Genomic DNA, 24,146 nt, shown 5'->3' with positions numbered 1-24,146 from the left:
TATGTAGTCTCATTGCTTGGGATAGCAGCTCTTGTAACAAGAATTTGGACTTAAATTTTGACATGTTCTAGGCAAATCTCAACCCATCAGTATAATACTTCAACTTTCATAATCCAGAAGTTAAAATTAGATGCCCTAGATTTTTTTTCTCCTTATAGTACAGTTGTTGATACAGAATCTTTACATGAGAAGTAATGCAGCTTGCATTCTACATTTTAGCGTAAGACTAAACACAAAATAAAACATTTATTTTGAGGGGGAATAAATATTATTTTTTCACACTTAATAGTTTAGGGTATCAGCTATGCATTTTTAAAATTAATTCTATTATGATAAGCACTTGGTCTTCTAAGAAAGCTAAGATATATTTTAGCAATCAAATATCACACAAACCACTTCAGAGACACAGTTATGTAGTTGGTGAAGTTTCTGATTACCTAACTGAATATTGTATTCAAAAGCCATTTTAAGAGAGGGATGGTGGGACAGTAAAGCAGTAGTGAGACTCAGTGCTTCTCTAGTAGAATTACTGGCTTCTTCCTTTTATTAAAATTTTTCGCTGGAGCTTTCTGTGTAGGATGTAGGAAATAGACAATGCAAGAAACCAAAGAACTAAATCAGCGCTGCTTTTACATTGAGATTTTGTACCTTAGTTTACTCCCAGGTCCCCAAATTAGTTTTCCAATGCTTAAATGTGCTTCATTATGTTCTTTATTTTAAGTGGATTATTTTTACTGTGAAAATACAATGGTGATGTTCTGCTGCGTTTTCTGTTGGTCAGCAGTTTTTCCCTAGAATTACATAAGTACATCACTGAGCTGTAAATCAGTGGCCAAAATACTTTTTTAGAAAAAAAAATTCTTTTAGGAAATGAGGAAAATTAAGCCTTAAAATAATTTCAGTTAAATATTGGTTGTTTGCATTATTTCAAATAGGTAATGCAGGTCAGACAGTATACCAGAGAGGACATGAAATGAACAACAGTGCTATGTAAGTGTGCATGATATTAAAAAAAAATCAAGATTATATTTAAGGCTTCATAAAGATGTTTTTGATGTGAACATAAGTTTTACAACCGGGGACTGTAAGATATTTCTGATATGTAAAAAAGTTCCAGGAACTCATGAAACATCTATTTAAGAACCAATAAATATTCCTTTGTTATAATTTTAATATTATGCAGTTCTTGCAGAGAAATAGAGAAAATATTAAATACTGGGTGTTGTTGCATTTTTCTCTTGCAAAAGAGAAAAATATTTTCTTTTAAAAAACAAGCTAATAAGATTAGACTCTGCAATGCAAGTTCTTGGAGCTTCATAGAAAGCTTATACTATAGCATATAGTTTACACACTGGGAAAACAATGTTTCGTAATCTAATGTGACAGTCCAACAAATATCCAAGATTAAGGAGCTGCAGCTGGTCCTTAAAATTACCCATTCCATCTGTCGAAGCCCTTGAACAGTCCAGGAGAAATGGTTTTTGTGGTAAATGTGATGAGCACTTAGCCCAGTGTGGGAGAATATTTTTTCCCTTATTAGTGTATTATGATCAAGGGACATTGAGTGGCAGCAACAGTATTAACCTGTAGGGGACTGAGAAGAGAAAGTAACCAGCAACTGTGAAGGAGAAGTCTTGCTTTGTGCATCCCAAATCTTAGACCTGTATTTGTATCCTTTGGAACCCGTGAAAGATGAGAAGGAAGAGAAACTGAACCATGAAAATTTAGTTGCTTTGGTTTCTTAAAATTCTGAGGCTTCTCAGGATTTATGGAGAGCTGAACAGTGGGTTTTTTTTTTTTTTTTATCAAGTGGTGAAAGAGGGAAAAGGAAGCTCTGGCAATTCTTCTCTCTGTGGATATTTTGAACAGGTGAGGATAGCTTTTTAAAGAGGGAAAAAACCCAGGGTAATAACTTGCATCTTGCTTGGACTACAGTACTGAAGTTATTTACCACCTTCTAAGAAAAACAATGTATCATGCTGAAGTTGTTCCTCTGATACTGAGAGGGATACTGAGGTCTGATGGAGGACTTGGAGAATGTGGAAGGAGCCTGCAAATCCAAGGAATACTAAGTATTCCAATGATAGACCAGATGGCAATGTTTTTCCTCAATGTAGAGCTACTGCTTCCATAAGAGACCGTTTTTACTAAGGAATTTTAGAATGGTTGGATATTTTTTTTCCAGAGGTGGGCATTTATTGAGTGTAATAAAAGCTGATGTTGTATTGTACCTTTGAAAATCACAGTGAAGGATTACAGTGCGCATTTTATTGAGTGTGTGTGTATGAATATGCATATATGAATACTTTTTCTGCTTTTCACTATAGAAGGGCGCTTTGGGAGGAGGGAGGGGAAGGTGGAAATGGAAATGCTTTGTTTTTCTCATCTTTTCTATGGCATTTGCGGTATTAATGTGGAACTAGGGAGCAATCAGATCACGGCATACGATATTTTTAATGCTAAGCCTTCCTATCAAAACTCTATAAAACTATCATGCCAATTTGGTTTCTAAAGAGAAGTTGTTTATATAGCTTAAATAAAAGCAGTGCATTTTTCTCTGCTGAGAAAATGGCTGCAGTTTTTTTATGTTTTATATGCGGCAAGAGTATTGAAAAGCTCATTAAGAGTGCCATGTGTCTCTACTGCTGTAACTTTTGTGGCTTTATAAAAAGTTTCTTTCACTTCTTTTCTAAGCTGTGTTGCCCATTTTGAATAGCCTCTGTTGGTTACAAGATTATAGCACTGCAAAGGCTTTCTCTCAGCAAAGCCTTGCTAGTTACTGGTGAGACTTTTTTAAGTAAATGAATTCAAAGCTAGTCTATTCTTTTCTTTTCTTTTTTTTTCCTTTCTTTTTTTTTCTTTTTTTTTTTTTAAATACTTTATACAAAAGTCTGAATCATTTTACAGGAATGTCAGGATCTAAACACTTGCTAATTTAGTGCATGTATGCCTTCTGGCCCATCTCACAGCACTGGGAAATCAGATTGAGCGTAGCAAAAGAGAAACTGCCTCTTTCTGCTGCGTGTGCAAAGACTCCACTGGATCTCTTGGAAGCTTGTTCACAAAGTATCTGGTACTTGGGTGTGCAGTGTTTTGTGGGTAGGAGACTGGCCTGCTGTTGTCAGTTATGTTTGCTGCATTTAAATGTTTCAGGGTAAAGTAACTGGGTGCTGTAGTACATGTGTTGCAGGGCGGGGGTGAAGCTTGCATTCCATTCCAAAACTGGGATTAAGTAACAGTCTGTCTGAAGTTGGTTTATTTTACAAAGTATCAGATTTCAGCATAATTGACACTTTTATCCCTTTCAACTTTGTTCTCCTCTGTGGTCTGCATTCTTCCTTCAGTCCGTGGGATCCACAGCTCTGCTTGAATTATATCTTGCAAGAGATGATTCCTGATTTATTGTGTGCCTTTCTGAGCAAGAAATTTGGGATAGCCTTTCCTTTCTAGCATGGTGTGCTCTTTTGTATAATCAGTACAGAATTACTCAAGCAATAGATTTTAGTGGACTCACTGTAACTGCACTGGTAAAAGAACATGAAAATCATGTTTAAATATTAATTGATTTTTTTTGCCCGTCTAAGGGTTTGAGAAGTTAAGCAGACAAATTTGATGACAATTAATAACATTTTTTCCCACAGCAGCCCTTTCTTCTTCCCCTCCTCCTTTATCTATCCAGCAGCTCACTTATTTTTTCTAGCTGCCTCTCTGACAGCCAGTTGACATGTCCCAGGCTTCTCTTCCCCCTCTCATGTCCTTCACCAGTTATAACTATTATTATTTACCTCAGCAAGAAAATTTTCATTGCAACAAAAAGGTGAAATTAAACCCCCTATTCAACAGAATGCTGTCTGAGGTATCACCTGAAGGAAATAAGACATTCTCACTGTTCTGTCTGATGCTTAGTAACCCCTTTTTGGGTGATGTTATGATGATCAGTTCACATCTCATCAGTACTAGAAGTCACTTTCTTTAGTGACTTACATTCTCTATATAATTCATTATATTTAGTGACTGTTTTGCTGGAGAGGGCGTAAATCCAAGGCATAAATCCAATCCTCCCTTTTTTCAAAGTAAATTTTTTACTGTTTTACTACTGTATGAGGAAGAATTATTCTTAAAAATATATATAGCTATTATAATGTCTTGCCCTCATCTTCTCTACCTACCTAAATATCATCCCCATCCTTAATTTGTTTTTCTTCCTAACCCAATACTTCAAATATTACTCTAATCTTGCTTGTTTCATAGGATCTGAAAAAAATAAAGGTGGTTGAATTCTTGTTTGCTAGTGTATAAACAACTTGAGTTTAATTTTCTCTGATTATATCATGTCTATGTTTCAACTGGAAGTAGAACATTTTTCATATCAGTTCACCAAACAATCTTTATAGTCTATGTTAAAGAATAAATTTAGAACAAATAACATATTTTTGTGACTTAATACATTTTAAGATAGGTTTGGTTACAATGTCAAAGTCTTTGATTGCAGTCATGAAATATTGCAATCCTTCCCAAGATGTCTGAAATGTGCAAGTCTGATACTCATTGATTCTTTTGTCATCAGTAAAATGTCACTGTCCTGTTTTCTTGGTTCTTTTGGATGCAGTCAGTTACAGCTGTTCTATTCTAGCTACTTTGGGAAAAATATAATACAAAATTGATAAGTAATAAAACTACCTTACCCCATTTCTGCATGACTTTTTTTTTCCATTGTCCCAAAATTGGGGATGAAAAACTGAAATGGCTCTAATGATTCTTCCTCAATTCTTTTTTTTTCTTTGGTCTTTTTTCATGTTGAAGTTTTAGATAGCCAAGGTACTTGGAAGGATTTCTAATTGGTATTTTCTTTTGTACATTTATTGACAGACCGTTCAATATTTTTGAGGAATAAAAATGTTTAATCAAGTTCTAAGTCTATAAACCAATGGGCTTTTGAAAGGAGATGTAATGGAGAAAGATTTGGAGTAACTGTTTTTGAAAAACTTTCCAAAGAAACACACATTTTATTAATGGAAATATTGTTTTACTTGCTTAGCTGTTGTTGTTTGAGTAAATCCTGTTATGTTCAGTAGTCATCTTGGTTATGGTTTTGGGCATTGTCCTGCCCTTGTATGAGGAGTTTGTTGGCTTGGTATGTTGTGGAAAAACACGGTGCCCTCTAGGTTACAGAAGGACAAAGATTAAGGAGCTCTGATTCTGATATTTCCACAGTATTTTCTTTCTTTTATCAGAAGCAGCACATTTAAATAGAAAAATGGAATTTTGAAGTGCTGTTGGCCAGAAAGTAAGGTTTTAAGGATAAATTAATTTTTGAAACATTTAAATACATCTATATAGAGGGTGTATGCACATTTATTTTACGTGTATTTATATAATGCTTGAGTTCAAGTACTGATCACATATTCTATGACTAAAGGAGGGAAGCTTTTATTCTTGCCAGTAGAACCCCATTGCTCAGCTGGATTTTTTTTCTTAGAGAAATAGATTTTTACTGGAATAATTTACAGACCAATAAAGCAAAGTATTTTTTTTAGTACTTATTTGTAACATCAAATATGCAGGAAAGCTTCCTAAGGTAATTCATATGCAGTGTTTGTGAGCCTTATGAAAAGTACTTTCCAGTTATGCAAATAGATGGATAAGAAATGTTTACATTCTATTGATGAAGGTTAGCCCATTGCATCAGGAAATAGAACCAATGCCAGCTCATTTGGTGGACCGTTCAAGCAATGTCTATCATAAATTACATAAATGATGATTACTGTGAGAAATTTTAGTTTTTTTCTGGTATAACTTATATGCCTAGAATATAGTGTATATGATAATATGGTATAACATAAATACTTTTGACATGTTTGGATTGGCTGCATTAATCATAGCAAGTAGAGCTGTTAGTTATGAAGACTATTCAAATAAAAGCCAATAAAATACTTTAAAACGTCATGATCTGCATGTTTGAATTTGCAAAAATGTTTTAAAATATTTGCACTAATGCTTTTCTCTCTGGGAAGCTGAGATTTGGGGCATTTTCTGAACAGAAATAAAAATCATTACACTAGGTATTAGTTAATATATTTTGGCATATTTGAGATTTTACTGTCTTGTCTGTATTATTCTCATGCATGTCTTGCATTAATTAAATTGGAGCTTGGGCTTTTTTCTTCTTCTTAACGACTTCATGTCTTGTGTCAGCTAGATTTTTCTTAAGTACATTTGTCAGAATTCTTTGGGCAACACATTCTCCAATGAATTCTGTCCAGTCTAGGCGAAAGATGAGAGAGAAAATATTTTTACAGATTTCTATAAATAGACTGTGAAAGATTTTTCTGTGCTGTAAGATTAGTTGTTTGATTTCATAATTGCAACACCAGGAGAGGGAAAGCATATGTCTTGGGTATTGTACCTAATTTGGTTTTTTATTTGCTAGAAATCATGTTTTCTTTAATTTTAGTTTAATACCTATCTGTCAAAGCATTACTGTTTTGGAATAAAGGAATGAAATATGCTTAGAAATATGTTTATGTTTTTATTTTGAACAGCTTGCATGGTCTGAAGCAGTTAGCTTAGTAGTGAGTCAGAAAGCAAGCAGGACATTTAGAGGCTGGGGTAAGGACAGTTCTCATCTTACAGCTTATTGTGCAAGAACTGCAGTGTGTCTTTATCTGTCTGTATATTGTGTGTCTTTTCCTGATCTATAATAGGCAAGTGTTCATTTCTGTGTCTTGTAGCTGTTATAAAGCTGGGAAGTTGCAAACCATAGAGGTACATAACTAAAAAGATTGCCTCTTTCATTTGTCAAGTAAAATGTCTATGTAGCTTCTTCAGACTAGACATACGGTGGTCACTTCTAAAAAAGGTGGATAAGCACTGGAACGAGTTGCCCAGAGATGTGGTAGATGCCTCATCCCTGGAAATATTCAAGGTCAAATTGCATGAGGCTCTGACCAACCTGTTCAAGTTGAAGATGCCCCTGATCATTGCCAGGAGATTGGACTAGATGGCCTTTAGGCCCAACCCATTCTATGATTCCTTGTCCAATTTTCATAGTGATTTTAATAACTGCTGTGGTTTCTGTGCATAATACACTAATCAGACACTAGACTGTTGTGTTTGAATCTTAATCCATTACAGTTCATGCTTGTAGCTTCTTTCCAGTCAAAGCACAACCCAGACACTGCCATTTGTCTCTGATAAATATATTCAGATTATAGCTTCTCTCTTCACAACTCTGTCAGATTTAGGAATGCTATTCACTTTGCCCACCAAGGCAGGATTTTCTTTCATGCACTCCAGCAGTCTCTCACTCTTTCCCCCACTAGTATTAGTTACTTGTGTTTGTGTCAGCTTTCCTTTTTGTTTACTCATCCATGCCATATTCCTCTCAGCCCTTCTTTGTCAGTGCTTGCCTTTTGTTTATCTTTCACTCTTGCTCTCATCTTCCCTAATTTCTTTTTTGCTAATGTATTGCTGACTACTTTTACTCCATTCCTTCCTCACTTTTGGTTGCTGCTTAAGGAGTTACTCTTTCAGGACTACTGTGTCTTCAGGCTCTGAAAGGAAGGTGGCAGGTGTTTTTTGCTCCTGGGAACTAAACTTTTGCACAAAAGGTCAAAAGCCAGGGTGCTGGTGGCCTCCAGCAGCTTGATCCTCTTGCATGTGAGAGCAATAGCCCTTTAAAGAGGCAAACTATTTCTGCTGGTGAAGGCAGGAAGGAACTGAATGAAATAGAAATCAAGTATCTTCTAATGGACAGTGAGACTTGCTAATGCACTCGTTCTGGGGAAACTGTTGAGGCCATCCTAGAAATCTCACTGAAATTGTCATCTCTAGCCATCTTCTATCCCCTTAGCCCACCAAGCAGCAAGTGAGGCATGCCTCTTGCATTAACATGTCACATTACTTGTGAACACCAGGTATTGCAGTGTGTAGACTGCTGAACCATGGAGACCATTGTAGGTAGAATTCCTGTGGTTGATGCTGGCATTCAAAACAGGGAAAAGCCAGGTAAACACACTCCCTGTAGAGCCCTGTCTGGCATTGTGTGGTTTTTCTTTTGCTGTGTCTCACTATTCTACAGACAGCTGTTCTTACAGACTGAAGGTTGGAAGGGTGTTTTATAGAACTTCAGTAATTTGTTCTGACATAGATGAATAATAAAGTCAGTGGCAGCCTTACTATAAATCGCCGGTCTAGGCATGTAATTATTCCTGAATTTTTTTGACTGTGCCTGTTACAGAAAAAAATGTGGTAGCTGATTTTTACTAGTTAACATCATTGTAGGATTGGTTCACAAAAGGGACATGTGCATTTTGTAATGTAAAAGTTGTATGCAACTGTTATTCTTCTTGTGCCATTGACTAATGTTAAATTTAAGAAATTATGAAAACACTTAAATTAGTTCTTTTCAAGAAGATAATTTAATGCCTTCTAGTGCGGCTGTGAAGGGAATTTTTAATGCTTCATTTTTTTTGGTAATTTTTATGATTGTGCTCCAAATCTGTCTGAGAACAAGTATTACCTGTATTCTTTTCCTGCAAAAGATTCTCAGTTAAGGTATTTTAAGCATAATTATTGCAAATGGATATTTGTGCTGAGGTTATCATTGTAGAGTTAGACAAAAGTTGCTGTCAGAGTACAAAATCTTTGCAGCATCAGATAACAACAGTATATGAAGCAGCATTCTTCCAGAGGCTGTTGATAAGCCAAATAAACAGGAAGTATCACTGGCAGTCTGCAGAAAAAAACATATTGGTGAGCTCATAAATGTGAGTAGGCAGGCAGAACAGACGAATCCCACCAGCCTGGGTCAGTTGCATGAGGATGCAGGATCTGTCAGGCCTAAAGAATTTTTTCCAGTGATCTGGAGTTTAGAAAGAATTGAGTTTGCCATGAAAAGTTCAAGCAAGTAAAGCAGAAAAAGAAGAATGGGAACCTTAATGTGTAGGTTTACCCAGATTTTGCTGAGTAAGAAGTACTACTTAAAAAAAAAAAAAATTACCAACCCAAAGAAAGTATTGAGAAATGATGGGTTTTGTCTGTAGCCACAGGCAGCAGTAACAAATGGAAAGATTAACAGTCATAACTGTCTCCCTGCAGAAAAAATTTCTATCAGCAGAGGATGAGTTAACCTGTAGCACTGTCTGTTCCAAAAATGTTTTTTCTCAGAGGAGAGGCAAGGCTGAAGGGGGGTAGGGCATGAAAGGCAGAGGATTTAGGAGCTTACTGTGGTAGTTTGCAAGGGGAATAGGATTTACTTCTTCTCCCACATGGCCAATTCTAACAAGTTAGAAAATATCCTCCATTGACACAATTTTCTAAATTTCAGCCTTTTTGTCAATCATTTGCTTTGTTTGTCTTGAGACTAAATAGATTGCAAGTCTGCAGATAGCATGTACCATTGCATGCAGTCCTGAAATTATCTATGTTTAAAATATGGTATCTAGCCATTGTCAAACCAGATTCACTATTTTACTACCTGTGCAGAGGAAAAAAATAAAGCTGTTCTGGTTTTCAGGTTATAACCTCAAGATCACATGATGATGAAATTACAGGCGCAGATGGTGAAATTACAGAGGCTGAGCAGTTAAAACGAGAAATTTGCTGTTGTTAAATAATATGGAAATCCTTATCATTAATACCAAAGAGTTAAAGTCTAGTCTTTTGTATCCAAAAATCGTGATTTATTACTGTTGAGATTGGGCCTTAGGAAATAAATGCAGTACTGTGATGTGGTGTGGAAGTCTGTACTTATGCTGTTTCAGGAGTAAGTCCAAACCACAGACCTGAAAAAAACAATGCTACTACAGTCAAATCTGGCTGAAGTTGTTTGCAGCATAACACAGAATAAGTGATGTATTTGGCACAACAGAACAAGTGTCAGTCATATGGCTGGACTTCATTCTAAGTGAAAATAGGGGCCATATCTTATGTGGTTTACCCTTCACTAGTCATTGAAAGCTGATTCCTTTAAATAAAACAGTATCTTCTTTTTTTGATGACATTTCCTTTTCTTCTCTAGTTTCTTTCTTCTCCTTAAAAAAAGGTGAGAACCTCCAAGGAAAGCTTACTTCTGAACTTAAAGAGTCTCTTAAAATGAAGATAAAAATGAAGACTTAAATACAACAGAAAAAACAGATTAGGCAATAGCATAAAAAATATTCTTCTTTTACGTCTTAAATGAGGACACAAAGTGTGTACCACTTAGTATCATAAGAGAGCATCAAGCTCGTAAAAACCTGCTAAATATCAGCCCACCAGTGACTGTTAATCTGGAAGAAAACTTTTATAAATCTGGACATCTAGGATACATCTGCAGTTTGGTTGTATAAGTAGAACTGAACAACTAATTTGATTGATAATATCTTTGTACTGTTATTAGAAAGTAGAAAATCCTAAAGGGGGAAAAGCATTGAAGATTTTCTTAGCCAATCCTCATCTGAGTTGATTATTTCATTGTGTCTAAAATTACTTTGAATTGTGGTATTTGTTTCTTCCATAGCTTTCTCTGCAAATTATGTACCTTCATGCATGCAAGTGAAGTCACGGGTTGTGTTAAATGGAAGCAAAGAATCATGTTTATAACTCACTATAAGTCTCCATACTTTATTATATTTTTGTTCCATGCAGGCTAATATGAGCTTGCTTTTTTTGTTTCTGTTACATTTGAATCCATACAAAGCTTTCTTTGAGTCTTTTGTTTCCACTGAAAATTCTTCAGTGAGGGTAGATCTTTGAGCTCCTTTCACAGCTCTTTTTGTGGAACATATGAGACTTCCTCTGAAAGGGAGGATTTCTCTAGTGCTCGTTTTCTCTGACCTTTTTCCCTGTGAATTGTATCATGTAGGGGACACTGTGCTGTCATTTCACTTTTATCTGCAGAGCTACATTCAGAGCTAGCTGGAAAGACATTCATCATGTGCTTGTGTTTCTTCTATTTCTGACCAGAGATCTGTTTCCAGTAGCCCCATGTCAAAGGACACGCTTTAATTTTTTTTAATACACACAATATTTAGGTGTTCCTAAGTTGCAGGGTTATGGCATGAGACAGATTTTCTGAGAGAAAACATAGGAACATTCAACTTAAAAGCTGAGGAAATTCTTGATGTGTAGTCAGAAGATGTAAAGATATAACAGGGAGAAAGAACACCTATGGCATTTCAGATGTTTGGTTATGAACCTTGTTCTAACAGTGCTTAACCATTTCCCTCTACACTTCTGAAAAGTGTGGCTGTGGAGGAGGAGAGTGAATTGTTTTGACTGGTGTTCTGCATGTGAGGGAAGTGTACATGGAATCAGAAGGAGATAAAAATAACAGGACAACATATTTAGGTCTGTTAGTAAAAGCAGCAGATCTAGACCTTTTCTGTGATTCTTTTTTGCTCCATGTTCTTCAAAAAAATCACTGAAGAGGCAAAAAGGACTTGAGATTATTAAGGTTTCAAATAAGATGGTGATGGAGAATGGAAAGAGAAGTTGGGTGTTCTCCTGACTAATGTTATTTAAAAGAACCAAGACCAGGGTTGGGAAGCCTCACTTGAATATTGGCTGTGTTTCCTTTGCTAATGAAAACAAATGAAACAAAGAAGCTGTCAAGTCTGAGGGTATTTTCTTTTGGGAAGTCATCCTTTTTCCCAGTTGAGACTTTCAGCTGTATAGTCAGCTTACTATGCTGAGTCTGAGTATTGACTAACAAAGGAAAAGGTTACTCATGAATAATGTTGATCTGTTGCTGAGAAGAGCCTGTGTTGAGTTTTTCCAACCACAGTTCTTGTAAGGTGAGGTAGAAGAGATGGCTGAAGAAAGATAATGAAGTGTCTTGCTAGTTCTATTAAGGTTGCTAACAATATCTTTGAGCAGATAAAAGAACTAACTTCCAAGATTTCCTGCTTGATTTTTTTTATATTCCTATTTATATTTATATTTATATATTTATTTATATATTTATATTTTTTAAATTCTAGGTACTGCAGAAGTGGTACACAAGCCAGCACAGTTTCCAAGCTGATCTAGCATACATAGTTGCCTAGAAGCAAGAATTGTCCCTTTGCAAGGTAGATACCAGAAGGAGTAAGAGTTACTGCATAAAGCAAGTGTCATGGAAGGGAAATATATTTAGAATGATAAGTAGGATAGAATATCCTGCTTAACCACCACCAGTGGATGGATGTTATCAAGACCTACCCATTTGCTACAGAACACTATTTAAGTGGTGTTAAAAAAAGCTGTGGAAAAAGCAGTCAAAGTGAAATTACATGAGCCTTCATGCATTGGGATATTTTTTTAAGTCTTCTGAGAAGAAAATTTATTCCAGAATTGTCTTCTAACTTTTTAATTGATTTAGAAAGCTACAAATAACTCTTATATAGTATTTAAGGTACCTTCAGATGTGATAAATTCCATATACAATAAATTTTAGAGAGAGTCAGTCACATGTGTACTAAGATTAAATGAGACATTTGAGAACGTTAAATTGCCTTTAGGTAAGTGCAGTATAATTCCTGCTATATTGAGTCTAGCATTCATTTCTAGATTAGTCTAGTATCGTGTAAATAAGTAACTGTTTATCTAATAGGTTTCTAACATTTTCCCTTATAAAGTGTGTATGGACAAAAAGAAAACTGAAAACGGAAAAAGGTAAATCAGTATGTGTGTGTACACATGTTTCATATTAAAACAGTCATAATTAATATTTGACTCCAAATCCATTAAATTATCCAAGCTTCTGAAATTATGTATATGAAAAAATCTCATTCATTTTGCGTTGCTGTACACACTGAAGTGTATACAATGCAAAAAAAAATCAGATAGTATATTCTTGTTTTAGTAGTAGGAGTCAACAAAAGGTACTCTGTATTTACAATGATGTAATGTTATAATTTGAGTGCTGAGGCTACCAGACAAGACTAGACAAAGGGAATTTTAAAAATGCCATTCTAATTAAACTAGTCCCTTGATGCAGATCACTGATGGTGTTTTGGCCTCACTCATGGCTTTTTAACACTAAGAGGTATTTCTAATGGCTGTGGTTAAGAGCTTTAAGCCCAGCTCTGCTAATGATCAGCTAACACCTGTCGTGGTGAAAAGCTATTTTAGTTCAACAGTCCCAGGATTAGTTTTATGGACCAAAATAAACCCTTGTCATACAATTGAGTGAATAGCTTTAGATTTTGGGGAAAAATATGCTGAATGTGGGGTCTAAACCTACTGAAATAGATGGAATATTAAAGCAGTACTGGAAAATGGCACTGTGCAAATGCTGATGTCCCAGCCAGTGCAGGAAAGTAAATCTTCTCCTCTGTCACTTTAATACTTTCAGGATTTCTGCCTCTCTGGTTTGCCTAACAGACAGAGAATTTTTAAAATCATGGTAAGTTCAAGAGGTTTTAAAAAAAGAGATCATCACGACTGACTTTGTAGCATGCTGTCATGATGTAACAACTCACTTAAACACCGAGAGATCTAATAAACAAAAATACAGAACTTCTACTAATGCACTTCCTACAGGCTCAAGCATTGCTTTATTTTTTATTTTGTTATTACAGTGCAAATGTCTTGGCATAATGCTCTAAAGGTGTCATGTAGAATTTATATTAGATGCTGTTAGGCAAGAAAATATTTAATACCTAACCAAACAATAACACATTTTTCTCATGCAACACAGAAAAAGAAAAACTAACACAGGACTCAGAATAATGCCTGAAATATTATTAATTAGAAGTGTATAATGCAAGTTGTCATGTTTGCAAAAAAACCAAAGTAAATTATCCTTGTCTTGCTAGTTTTGCCCTAAGACTGTTAAATCAATTAGTAATCTGTAACTCCAAAGACTTTGCATATTGTTGGTTTTTAAGTTTTAGTTGTTAAAGCCATATAGAAAAAGATGCTTTTGGTTGCCACCTAAAATTGTAGTCCGTTTAACAGCAAAGGGCAGAAATTTTGAAGTCAGTTGCTCATGTGTTGATGTGACTTCTAATTTGCAGGATTAGTTGATAATATTTTGATTTTTTTCTGGTCCAAAACTGTTAGAATGGCTGGAAGTGTAGGACAGATTTCCGTGTTTAGTGAAAGTGTGAAATTCAAGAGATGTATCAAGGCATATACAGCACAGGGTTTGATAACTGTTAAACATACCAACAGGGCCTTTAATCTTTGTTTGATACCTGAGCAGTGCTTTTTACCTTGAAGAGGAAAGATGTAGTAGACTACAGTACACACTGGTGTGAGTATTCCTTCTGTTTAGATAATTTTTTAATAGGAAAAAAGCAACCAAAAACCAATCTGCAAAGTCTGTTGGCTAGTCCGTGCTAGGAACAATTTTCTGCATAAATTAGACTATCTTCTCTTCCTTCCTGCTAGCCACGAAACATATCCACTGTCATAGTAATTATGGAAGCCTTGCATTCTGAAGGTATAAAAATATTACTGTCCTTGTTTGTGTCCTGTATTTTGTTTGTGTTGTTCTCCAAGGACATAATTATTCCAAATAGGGTTAGAATTTGTCCATTTGAAACAAGAATCATCTGGAGTAAAATCCTAACGTAATTTTTTTCTTGCTGGACCTCAGAAAATATGAAGGTGTTTGTAGCCAGTAAAATGTGACTGGAGAATATACAGCCTGATTGTTCATGTCTAAAGCAATACCAACAATTATGGATGACAGAAGCTGGAAAGAGAGGATGGTTTGAAACAATTTGCTTCATCATCCTTTTTGTTTGTTCCCAAGTTAACCACTGTTGTTGGTTTAGAACTATCACGTACTTATGATGTTTTATATAAATTGGGGATTGTACTGTGGATTCCATGAGTAGAAGTTCTCCTATGAAAGCAGTAAGGTCAATAAGATTGAATTTGATGTGTTTTGTTTTGTTGCTACCTCTTCCAGTTTACCGTCCGAGAGGAAATCTTTATTGGCTATCAGGTTTTGTTTGAATTTTGAACCTAAAGTGAAGTTGTCCTGTGTTAAGGTGCTACCCTCAAAGAAATTAAAAGTATTTCATATATATATTTAAGTATAGAAGAATGGAGTTGTTTCTGTCTGAACTTCAGATTATTCCATTTCAATAAAATGATGATTTATGATGACACTGGAGGAGCTCCCCGTTAGTACAAAAAAAAAAAAAAACAACCTCTCTGAAATTATAGCATTAAGTCTTTGTCTGGGATGAATCAGATGGGCATTTGCAGATATACATTTTAGTTTATGGTGCCATTTCAATTTTGACATAAAAATACATTTAGAGATTAACATGCAGTTGTTATGTATCATTACACTTAACAACAGACAAGATTTGTGTATAACAACAGTGGGAGATAAAAAGGAAAATCTTGGGGGTAGCATTGAACTAAGGATAATGGTGTATCAAAGACAAAAAATTTTTTATTGTAATTGTTATTCAGTATTCTGCAATTCTGAATACATTTTTAGATTTATTAGAGATTTCATTTCTGTGTATAAAGAGCATATGTACTATGATAATTGCAAAATAGAAACTTTTAATTTAAATATAGATACAAGGAGAGAAATACTTCTTTAGCTGGTTGCTAAGCAATTTTTTGCATTAAAGTATTCATGTTCACCAGCACAACAGCATTCTGTGCTTAAAATCAATCCTTTATCACACACATTAAATCAGCTTAAACATCAAATACTACTCCTTGTCCATTTAAATATGCCTATTTAGAAAACAGAAATGAATTTTAGTTGTTTATTGATTTGAGGGTTTGTGTATGTGTGTAGCTGTTTTAGTTTCCTCTTAATTTGTGGTCACTGAAGGATTGGTAAACTGTTAAGTGTTGTGATAAGAATAAAAACACTAATAGGAGGAATTTGAGCTCTGTGAAACCTCAGCATCGTGCTTTTGTTAGTGATGCCATATAGTCAAATCTTCTTTTGATTCCTCTTTATTTTAAAATCTTTGGGGTGGGCATGTACAGCAGAATGGGTATGTATACTTGATTTGAACATACTTGGTCTGTTTGAGCCAGCAGGAAATTTTTACAGGTTCCTACGCTAAGCAGAAAAGCTAAAAGTGGTCATACTGACTGGCTTGTTCTGTTGCCAAGCCATGGTTCTGCTGCTTAATTGTAACTAGAAATTTAGTATTTTTCTTGCCCTCTTGATACTTGTGCTTTTCACTAAAACATAAAAAGTGTGCTGGTACTGGAAACCACTTAGTCACAAATGTACTTTATTATAACTTATAGGGTTCTAACAGAATTATTGTTTAAAGTTATAAATCTCATTTCAACCAGATGCTGCCAGTACTACTGCAGATCATATGTGTTGGAGCTTGGTTAGTAAAGGAGTAAATATTTTAAGGACTTTTCTCAAAATTTCTATTATTTTTGCATCCCTCTGGACCTTGTATTGCCTTAATCTTTCTTAGGCAATTAAAAATAGTTCCATAAAGTTCATTTAGCTACTTTCCAGGGCAGTTTTCTGTACATACTTTTTTTCCAGAAATGCAAGGAGTACCTTTTATGAAACACTCTTCTGTTGAAAAAACATGGATTTAATGAAAGGAAGTTTTTCCACAATAATGTGGCATCTTTCAGGTTTTTCTCTAAGTTGATTATTTAAAATTGTATTTCATTTTTTTTTTCAGTCACCAGTTTAGTGCTAGGAGAAATTTCAAAACAATTTCAAATTAAATAAGTGTCATTTGAACTTGACTTTTAAGAAGAAAAACTTGCATTTGATATACAGAAACGTGTCAGATTATTTGGATGAGAATAACATGTGGAAAGCAAATCACATTTCTCCCTAGTATCATACTGATTTTTTTCCTCTTGATCTTAGTCATGAATTCCATAGAAGTTTTTGCCAATTCTTTGTTGTGTACATAAAAACAAATGAAACCCTTTTAAGTTAGCTTTCAGAAATAGTCATTCAGCAGAGATTAACAGATACGTATACAAGCAAATGCACATTTTCCCTGTTCATGCCTCAGTCATACTAGTGGATTTTTTATGTACTCACCTGATAATTGTGCAGGATATAGAATGTGGCAAAGAAGCCATACTAGTGTCTCATTTTACAGCAAAGCACAGAATGAGTTAAAAGGTTGCCATTTTGCCTTGGGATGTGTTGAAGAAATAAAGGTTTAATGTTAATTATCTGAATGAATTACTAAAAATCACCAAATAAAGATACATGTGATTATATAAAACAAGACTATTGATAAGACTATTGACTCTTGACTATTGACAAGACTATTGGGCTATGGATGAGGTGATCCACATGAGTTATTTGAAAATCTTAATGTGTGGTTTTTTGGAAAAGTAAACAACAAAGCTCCTGAAGTATGATAACTGAAATGGATAGTGTAAGGAACTAAAAAGGAATGTTTTTCATTTTTTTTCTCTAAATCCTCCCCTGTGTTTTGTGCTTGTTTGTTTGTAATTTAAAATAAGTTAGCAAATAACCTGGGCTGAATCTGAACTAAGGATTATGTCTTTGGAGGCATGACAGAGGAACAGAGCTATCCTCAGGGTTCCTCATGCCTGTGACTTCAGTTAAATAATTTTACCACATCCCGGCAATTTGGCCAACAAGCAGAATATTTTTGGTTCACTGATGGACTGATGTGCAAATTCTTAGGAATTCCACAACTGGTTGCAATTAAAATTGCTTAGTTTACAAGTCCATTTTCAGATGATATCTCCATCATAGCAATCACAGTACTTTGCTGGGCTACTGATAGTTTATCTGTGTGCCAGCTTCAGGAGTAAAACAATAGCCTTACAGCATAGATTTATCATAAGGAGAAATTAGCAAACATTAAAATTAATTAGTGCTGCAGTTAAGAACAATTATCTTTACCTGTTCCACGTTTTCTAGCATGTCTTATATGCTCAAATAAGCTCTTCCTGACCTTGATGACAGGAAGAATTCCTATAGGACGTCCAACTTTTAAAACTAGTAGAAGCAGGAAGGCAAGTATTGCTTTGACCAGTCTTTACATCTAAGTCAAGACCAACTGATGCAGTTCTTTCTCTGTTTCTCTGACAGAAAGTTATAAGAGTGATCATGGAGTCATTCACAGCTGAATTAAATTCTGAATGCTGAGGCTGAAATTGTTTGTTAATGGTACCTGATTTTTGGGTTTGACAGAAATCTATGGCTGGGTTTGATCTGGGTGTCATTACTAATGTCCCCTGCCTTGCAATTCAGGTATTACTTGGAATCATGGTATGGTTTGGGTTGATAGAGACCTTAAAGGCCATCCTGTTCCTACTCCTCTGCCATGGGCAGGGACACCTTCCACTAGACCAACTTGCTCAAAGCCCCATCCAACCTGGCCTTGAACACATCCTGGGGTAGGGTATCAATAACTTCCTTGAGTAATTTAGAACAGGTTGCCTGGAGAGGTTTTTGTTCCAAGAGCAAAACTTGCCTTTTGTTCTTACATATCTGTAAGTGTTGTAAAATAATGGATTACTTTGCTATTAAGACTTGCAGCATCATCTTGTTCATTTGAATGTCATATAAGGAAGTTATATTGAATTAAATATTCTGGTTTGTGTAATTCTTTGGTCATCTCCTTTTTTACATTCTGATATGATGGGAGAGGATGATATTATTTGTAGGAAAAAAATGTGTGAAAGACTTGGAAAATTACTTTTCCCATGTGAAAATATCCTATTCTGTGCAGAAAATGTTGCATAACCATATTTCCTTTCATTTCTTCTCAGCCTGTCTAATCTTCCAGTGTTTTTCTTTTTTTATTTTATTGTTCTTTCCCTAAAGTAAGAACAAAGATGACTTGTGAAGATTCTCAATAGTGGTTTTGCTTAAGAATTATTTTGTTAATTTTCTTAGCTGCACTTAGTGCAGTGTAATGAACTTTCAAGTATGTTGACAAAACCTGCATGTTCTTAGGTTGTTCCCCCCCAAGATGTTTTATTTTACCTATAATCGTATTAACAGAGCCTAGATTTAGCTTCAGGTGAAAATATAAAGCTTTGGATCTTATGAGAAAGTATTTATTATCTGGAATATTTGGATATTTTGGGTATAAGATTAAAGCTTGCTTAATAGTTATGGTTAGATGTTCTGAAACTATTCTTTACAGCCTTTAAGTATAAACATTTGTGCCCTTTATGCATGTATTATTTCGATTTTTTGTGGTGCTTTAAACATTATAATTAGGCAATGAAAAGGTGAGCATTTGAATTCTGGCACAGGACTGTGAGCTCTGTATCAGTATAAAAGTACAAGTGCTTCTTAAATGCAAACTAGGTCTGCTTCTCATCGTCTTGTGCAGTTGCAATGTTCTTTTGTATCAATAAAGCTGTAGGAAAAATTAAATTTTTCTTCTGTAATTTTACAGCAGGTATACCTTTCATTTTAGCAGGGATACCTTTCATTTTATTTCATGAATACCTTTAAAAAGCAGGATTGTTATTCAAAATACAACTTGTCATTGCTCCTGCAGAGGAGTGAAATGTAATTATCCCTGCTTGTATTCCACTCTTTTTCTCTTCAGATTTCCTCCCTCCCTATTTGACTTTATAGACAGCTCATGCAGCATGCTTGCTTAAATCACTGCTCAGGTGGTGGTGTGGAAGGTGCACACAATGACAGAGGAGAGGCTTTCCTGGGCTGCTGGTTCTCCTGCAGAGCCGGATGCTGTGGACAAGAAACTTTGTGCTCTGCCCTCTGTGGGCCACTTGCTAAAGTGAACCAGTGAGAGAGCAAGGACTCTGCTGCTGGGCAAGGGCAGTAATCAGACCTGAAAATATCTTTAGGAGTGTTATTAGCCAAGACTTTTAGTTGTCACTGTTCTTTTGCAAAGTTAATACTGATATCTACCACCAGGTAGCACAGAAAAAAATCCATTGAAGTAAAAAATTAAACAGTATGACAGAATACTAATAGTGGAGAAAATAGGGAAAAGGGTGACCTTTCCCACAAAATAAGCTTTTAAGGTAAAGGAAACATTGTTCCAGTGTTTGCCCAAGCAATTTCTTAAGGTGTTTGATTTAGCAGCTACCTGGTATGGCTGCTAAAAAATAAACTCAGACACCAGTGTCCTGTGCTAGGAATACCTTGCTTGTGGTTGTCTTAAGATGAAACTAAGATAGGTGCTTGACTGAAGTTGGATGAAACAGGGGAGAGAGAGCTCTCAGAACTAGAACATACATCAGTTACCAGTGATTATTTAGTGATTATAGTTTGTAAAAAGGCACCTGACAATCTACAGAATAGAGAATGTTGTGATTGTGTTCCCTTAATTAATTCCAGATTCTCAGAACAAAGAGGACAGTATAGAAGCCTTTGGATGCCTCTTACTCTAAGATTGAGGAGAAGTCCTGAAAGAGTTGGTGCAGAGATTCTTGCTCAGAAAGGGTAGGATTAGTTGAGTGTTTGGTTGTTGCACAGCAAACAAGCCTTCACACTGCCTTCATTTTTGCTTTTGTTGTGCCTTTCTTCCTATTGTAGTTTTGTTTGGAGGATATCTTTTTAGATTGTTTCTTTCTGCTTCCTTTCATTTGAAATCACTAGGGAAAACAAAACCAGATTACAACATGACAGAAATTTGTCAGGCATTAAACACAAACCATGAGCAAATTGTGCTTTTTATGCTTTGGGAGATCTTTGGGAGGAAAGAATAAAACCACTGGGGCTTTTTCTCCAGTCTACAAATATCTATAGACAAATATATTTTCTCAGAGAAGATGGATCGTATTTGCAGTGTCAATAAAATTAGCAAGGGAGTTTTTCTGCTGTCTCACTTTTCAGAAATGGTATATTCTGTCTAAAACCATGCTGGAAAGAGTCCAGGCAGTCTGTAAATTATTAAGAGATACCAGAATTGTATTGGCTGTGTGTCTTCTATTGGACTTTCCAGAAAATCAGTGGTTGGAGACTGGCACTAAGTTCCTGGCATCAGTGCAACATGTTCTAAGCGATAATTTAAAATTATTTCAGGAAAACTGCTTGCATAGATTATTCCATGGTCCCTCTACATCTGTTAAAGTCAAAAATTCTTCCTGTCATTCTCAAGTCATGGCAAGTTCTAGATTAATTAATGTTCTTCAGATTCTTAGCAAATTCAGCATTTTTCACGTGGAAGTGTTGTTAACATGTTAACATCAGGGCACCTTGCATATGAGAAGAGGCCAAGAAAGAGCTGGATTTGTTCAGCCTTGAGAAGTAGGATCCCTGCAGCTGTCTACAGCTAGCCAGTATGCAGGTGTGGAAAAAGCTGAGCCAGTCAGCACTTGATCAATTCTTCATTTTCCTTTGATTCTGAGTAGCCATTTTAATTTGTGCATTTTGGCCTATGCACCATATGGGTACATGTAAACATAGCACTGCATAGCTGAGAAGGAGGAAGTGGTTTTGAAGGCCACTTTTTATGTTGAAAATAGATTAAGGTAATTTGTACAGCCCTCAGTTAATGACATAAGTCCTCCAGGCACATATTTGACTTTCAGAATAGGAAACAGCATTCATGCTTGAGACCACTTTAAAAAATTTTACTGTCTTCAATGTCTTTAAGTAATGACAAAATGTTCTTATTGTCTGCAGTGCTTGCTCTCCCAGCCAAAGTTCTGGGCCATTCAGACATCAGCCTTACTCCTTCGGACCAAACTGGAGAAAGGAAGCACTCGCAGAATGGAACGGGCAATGAAGCAGACTCAGGTAAGGCTTCTGAGCTGCCTTATTGTAATATCTGTGTGTGTATATAGAGTATATATGTATATAAAATCAATTTCAAAGAGGCAGGAGTTAGAAGGTTTTGCAGTTCCTCCCTGTAATCTGTACAAGATAATTTTCTAATTTTATCTCTAAATTAGATGCATAAACCCCAAATCCTTCTATGTCTGCTAGTCTTGAGATAAGCTTATATGTACAAGTAATGAATCATCACTTTCAACAACATGACAAGTTTTGGAAGACTGAAATTAAAATCTTTTTTTGTACCTGTAGTTTCTGATTTAGGATCTGAGGAGTACATGTAGATGTTCCTGAACATCAAGCTGCTACTGGTATCAAATTTTTCAACATTTTTTTTCTCAAGTAAATCAGCTCTGTAAAACACTGAAACTTTTCAATAGTCATTGGTGTTGTGAGAACAAGAAAACACATTCATTAATAAAGTGGCAATTTCAATTTACCGTTTTGATGTGATAGTTGGTGATTAGTATTTTTATTGCAAGTTAGAGGCAGTGATTATTTAAATAATCTCAGTCCAAACAAAAAGAAGATTGTTTTTTCCAATACAAAAAAGAAATGTTAAAATCCTGAAATGTGTCATCTAGTAGATTTATTTAATTTTTTTTCAAAATAAAGGTTTATAGGCTTTATCAAGATTCTTTTAGATTCTTTTTTTCCTTCATATTACAGTTTTGTTAGCCCTTTGTCATCTTTATATAACTAAGTCTTGTTGTCACACATGAACAGCAGGCATTTGTCTGTGTCCATCACACTCCTTGCTAAAACACCCAGGAATGTAAAAAATTATCATTATGGTGCTATGTATTTAAATCCTGAAAAGCTGATGTTTTATTTAAAATCATTATGATGCATGAGTCTTTGAAGGAGGGCATTTTGGATGTGCTGCTGCATTTTTCTTGTGCTGATGAAGACATGGAGCTGCTGTAGAGGAATTTCCTGTGGTCATTTATTAGGAGACTGTCAGGGAAGCCAGGATTCCAAATCTGGGAGATGTAGAATCTGACAGCACTTGGGAAGTGATCTCAGGAACCCTTGATGCCCTAAGCCATAAAACATTTGGAGTGCCTCCAACATTTTTGTCTAGCTTGATTAAACCTGAGTACTGGAAATTGTTATGTTAGACAGTTTGACAGTCTCATGACAGAAGGCTTCATGAAGGGGTTCTCTCAGCAAGACCATTTATCTGACTTCTTGTGCTGCAACTGCAGTAATGCAAAGGATTTTATTAGCATGGGCTGTGACATTTTGGGAGGTGACCCCACAGTAGACAGAGAATCTGTGGTTTTAAATATTTCCTTTAATCCTAATGCATTTATGTTTTCTTCCATTAAGCATTCTAGTAATTTGGGTGTAATTGCATATTTGTATGCATTTGTGCTTGATGGTAACAAGCTCAGTTTCCAAAAACAGTTATAAGTTGTTTAATGATTTATATGTGCTAAATTAATCAAATAACTTGAATGACTTTCCAGCTAAGGTTTTAATTCCTGAGTTCCATCAGGATCAGAATTTTTTTAATATCAGTGTTTCTATCAGTGCTAAGAAGGAATCAGGGAAGATACCATGAATGGCGTTATTTTCATACATAGCACAAGTAATTTTTGATATATCATCTTCATGAAGATGCTGGTGTATAATTTTCATTAAGTTGCCAAAGAACGAGTGAATTCTACAGCTATTTATCAGTAGAAAATGGATTTCAAACCCACAGAATTTTCATACAAATGGATTTAATGGATTCTTGTTTTACAATTTCATTATTTACTAGTTCAGAATGCTGTAGAAAGATTAGTTATGCTAGATTAAGGGAGGACGTGTAAATGTGATTCTTTGCAATATCAGTCTTTGAAAGGGTTTATAAAAATTCTTGTAGAGCAGCTTGAATAAGCCATGGTAAACCTTCTGCATTCCTTTAGGGTTGTCTGGAAAGTGCGTGAGCCGTTATAAGCTCTAGCTTAGTGTTGCTGGGTCTCTCCTGTCTTATTCTACTCTAATTTTTCTTCCTTTCCCCATTTCCACCCTCACCTGATCCTGTGCTGGGTCTGCCGCTGATAAACATCTTTTAAAATGAATATTGCTGAGTAGGCATATGCTGCTTTTCAGCCCTAAAGCAAACTGGGCTATGTTGTTGGTTTGTCAGAGAAAGCATTTTTCAACTACCTTTTTTTGTAGGACTGGCTATGTCTGTTTACATTATTTTAATTGAAAATATTTGCAGCTCTTTTTGAAATGAGGGTATACTGGTTAAAATTTACTGACAGACTCCAAATAATAAATACAACTTTATATATATATATATATATATATATATATAACTTTATAACAAAGAGTTTTCTTAAGTTTAAGTCTTTTTTTTTTTCTAATTGGAAAACTTCAAGAGGAATTGGAGTGATCATTTTCAAAACCTTTTTCTGATTATTTTAAAAATCTGAACTACAGATGATGCAGTCTTTGGAAT

At 35.3% G+C, this 24,146-nt stretch overlaps 1 protein-coding gene across 1 annotated transcript in view; it reads left to right on the top strand.

The window, feature by feature from the left end:
• Positions 1-24,146, top strand: part of TTC27 (tetratricopeptide repeat domain 27) — a 112,496-nt gene that overhangs the window by 36,132 nt on the left and 52,218 nt on the right. Inside the window, exon 10 of the mRNA XM_030235907.2 lies at positions 21,539-21,652. Coding sequence (XP_030091767.1) covers positions 21,539-21,652 — 114 coding nt within the window. The remainder of the gene's footprint in view (positions 1-21,538; positions 21,653-24,146) is intronic.

This window comes from Serinus canaria, chromosome 3, assembly GCF_022539315.1.
Source record: "Serinus canaria isolate serCan28SL12 chromosome 3, serCan2020, whole genome shotgun sequence".
NCBI classification, from domain to species: Eukaryota; Metazoa; Chordata; class Aves; order Passeriformes; family Fringillidae; genus Serinus; species Serinus canaria.
This window is presented reverse-complemented; position numbering and strand designations above follow the sequence as displayed.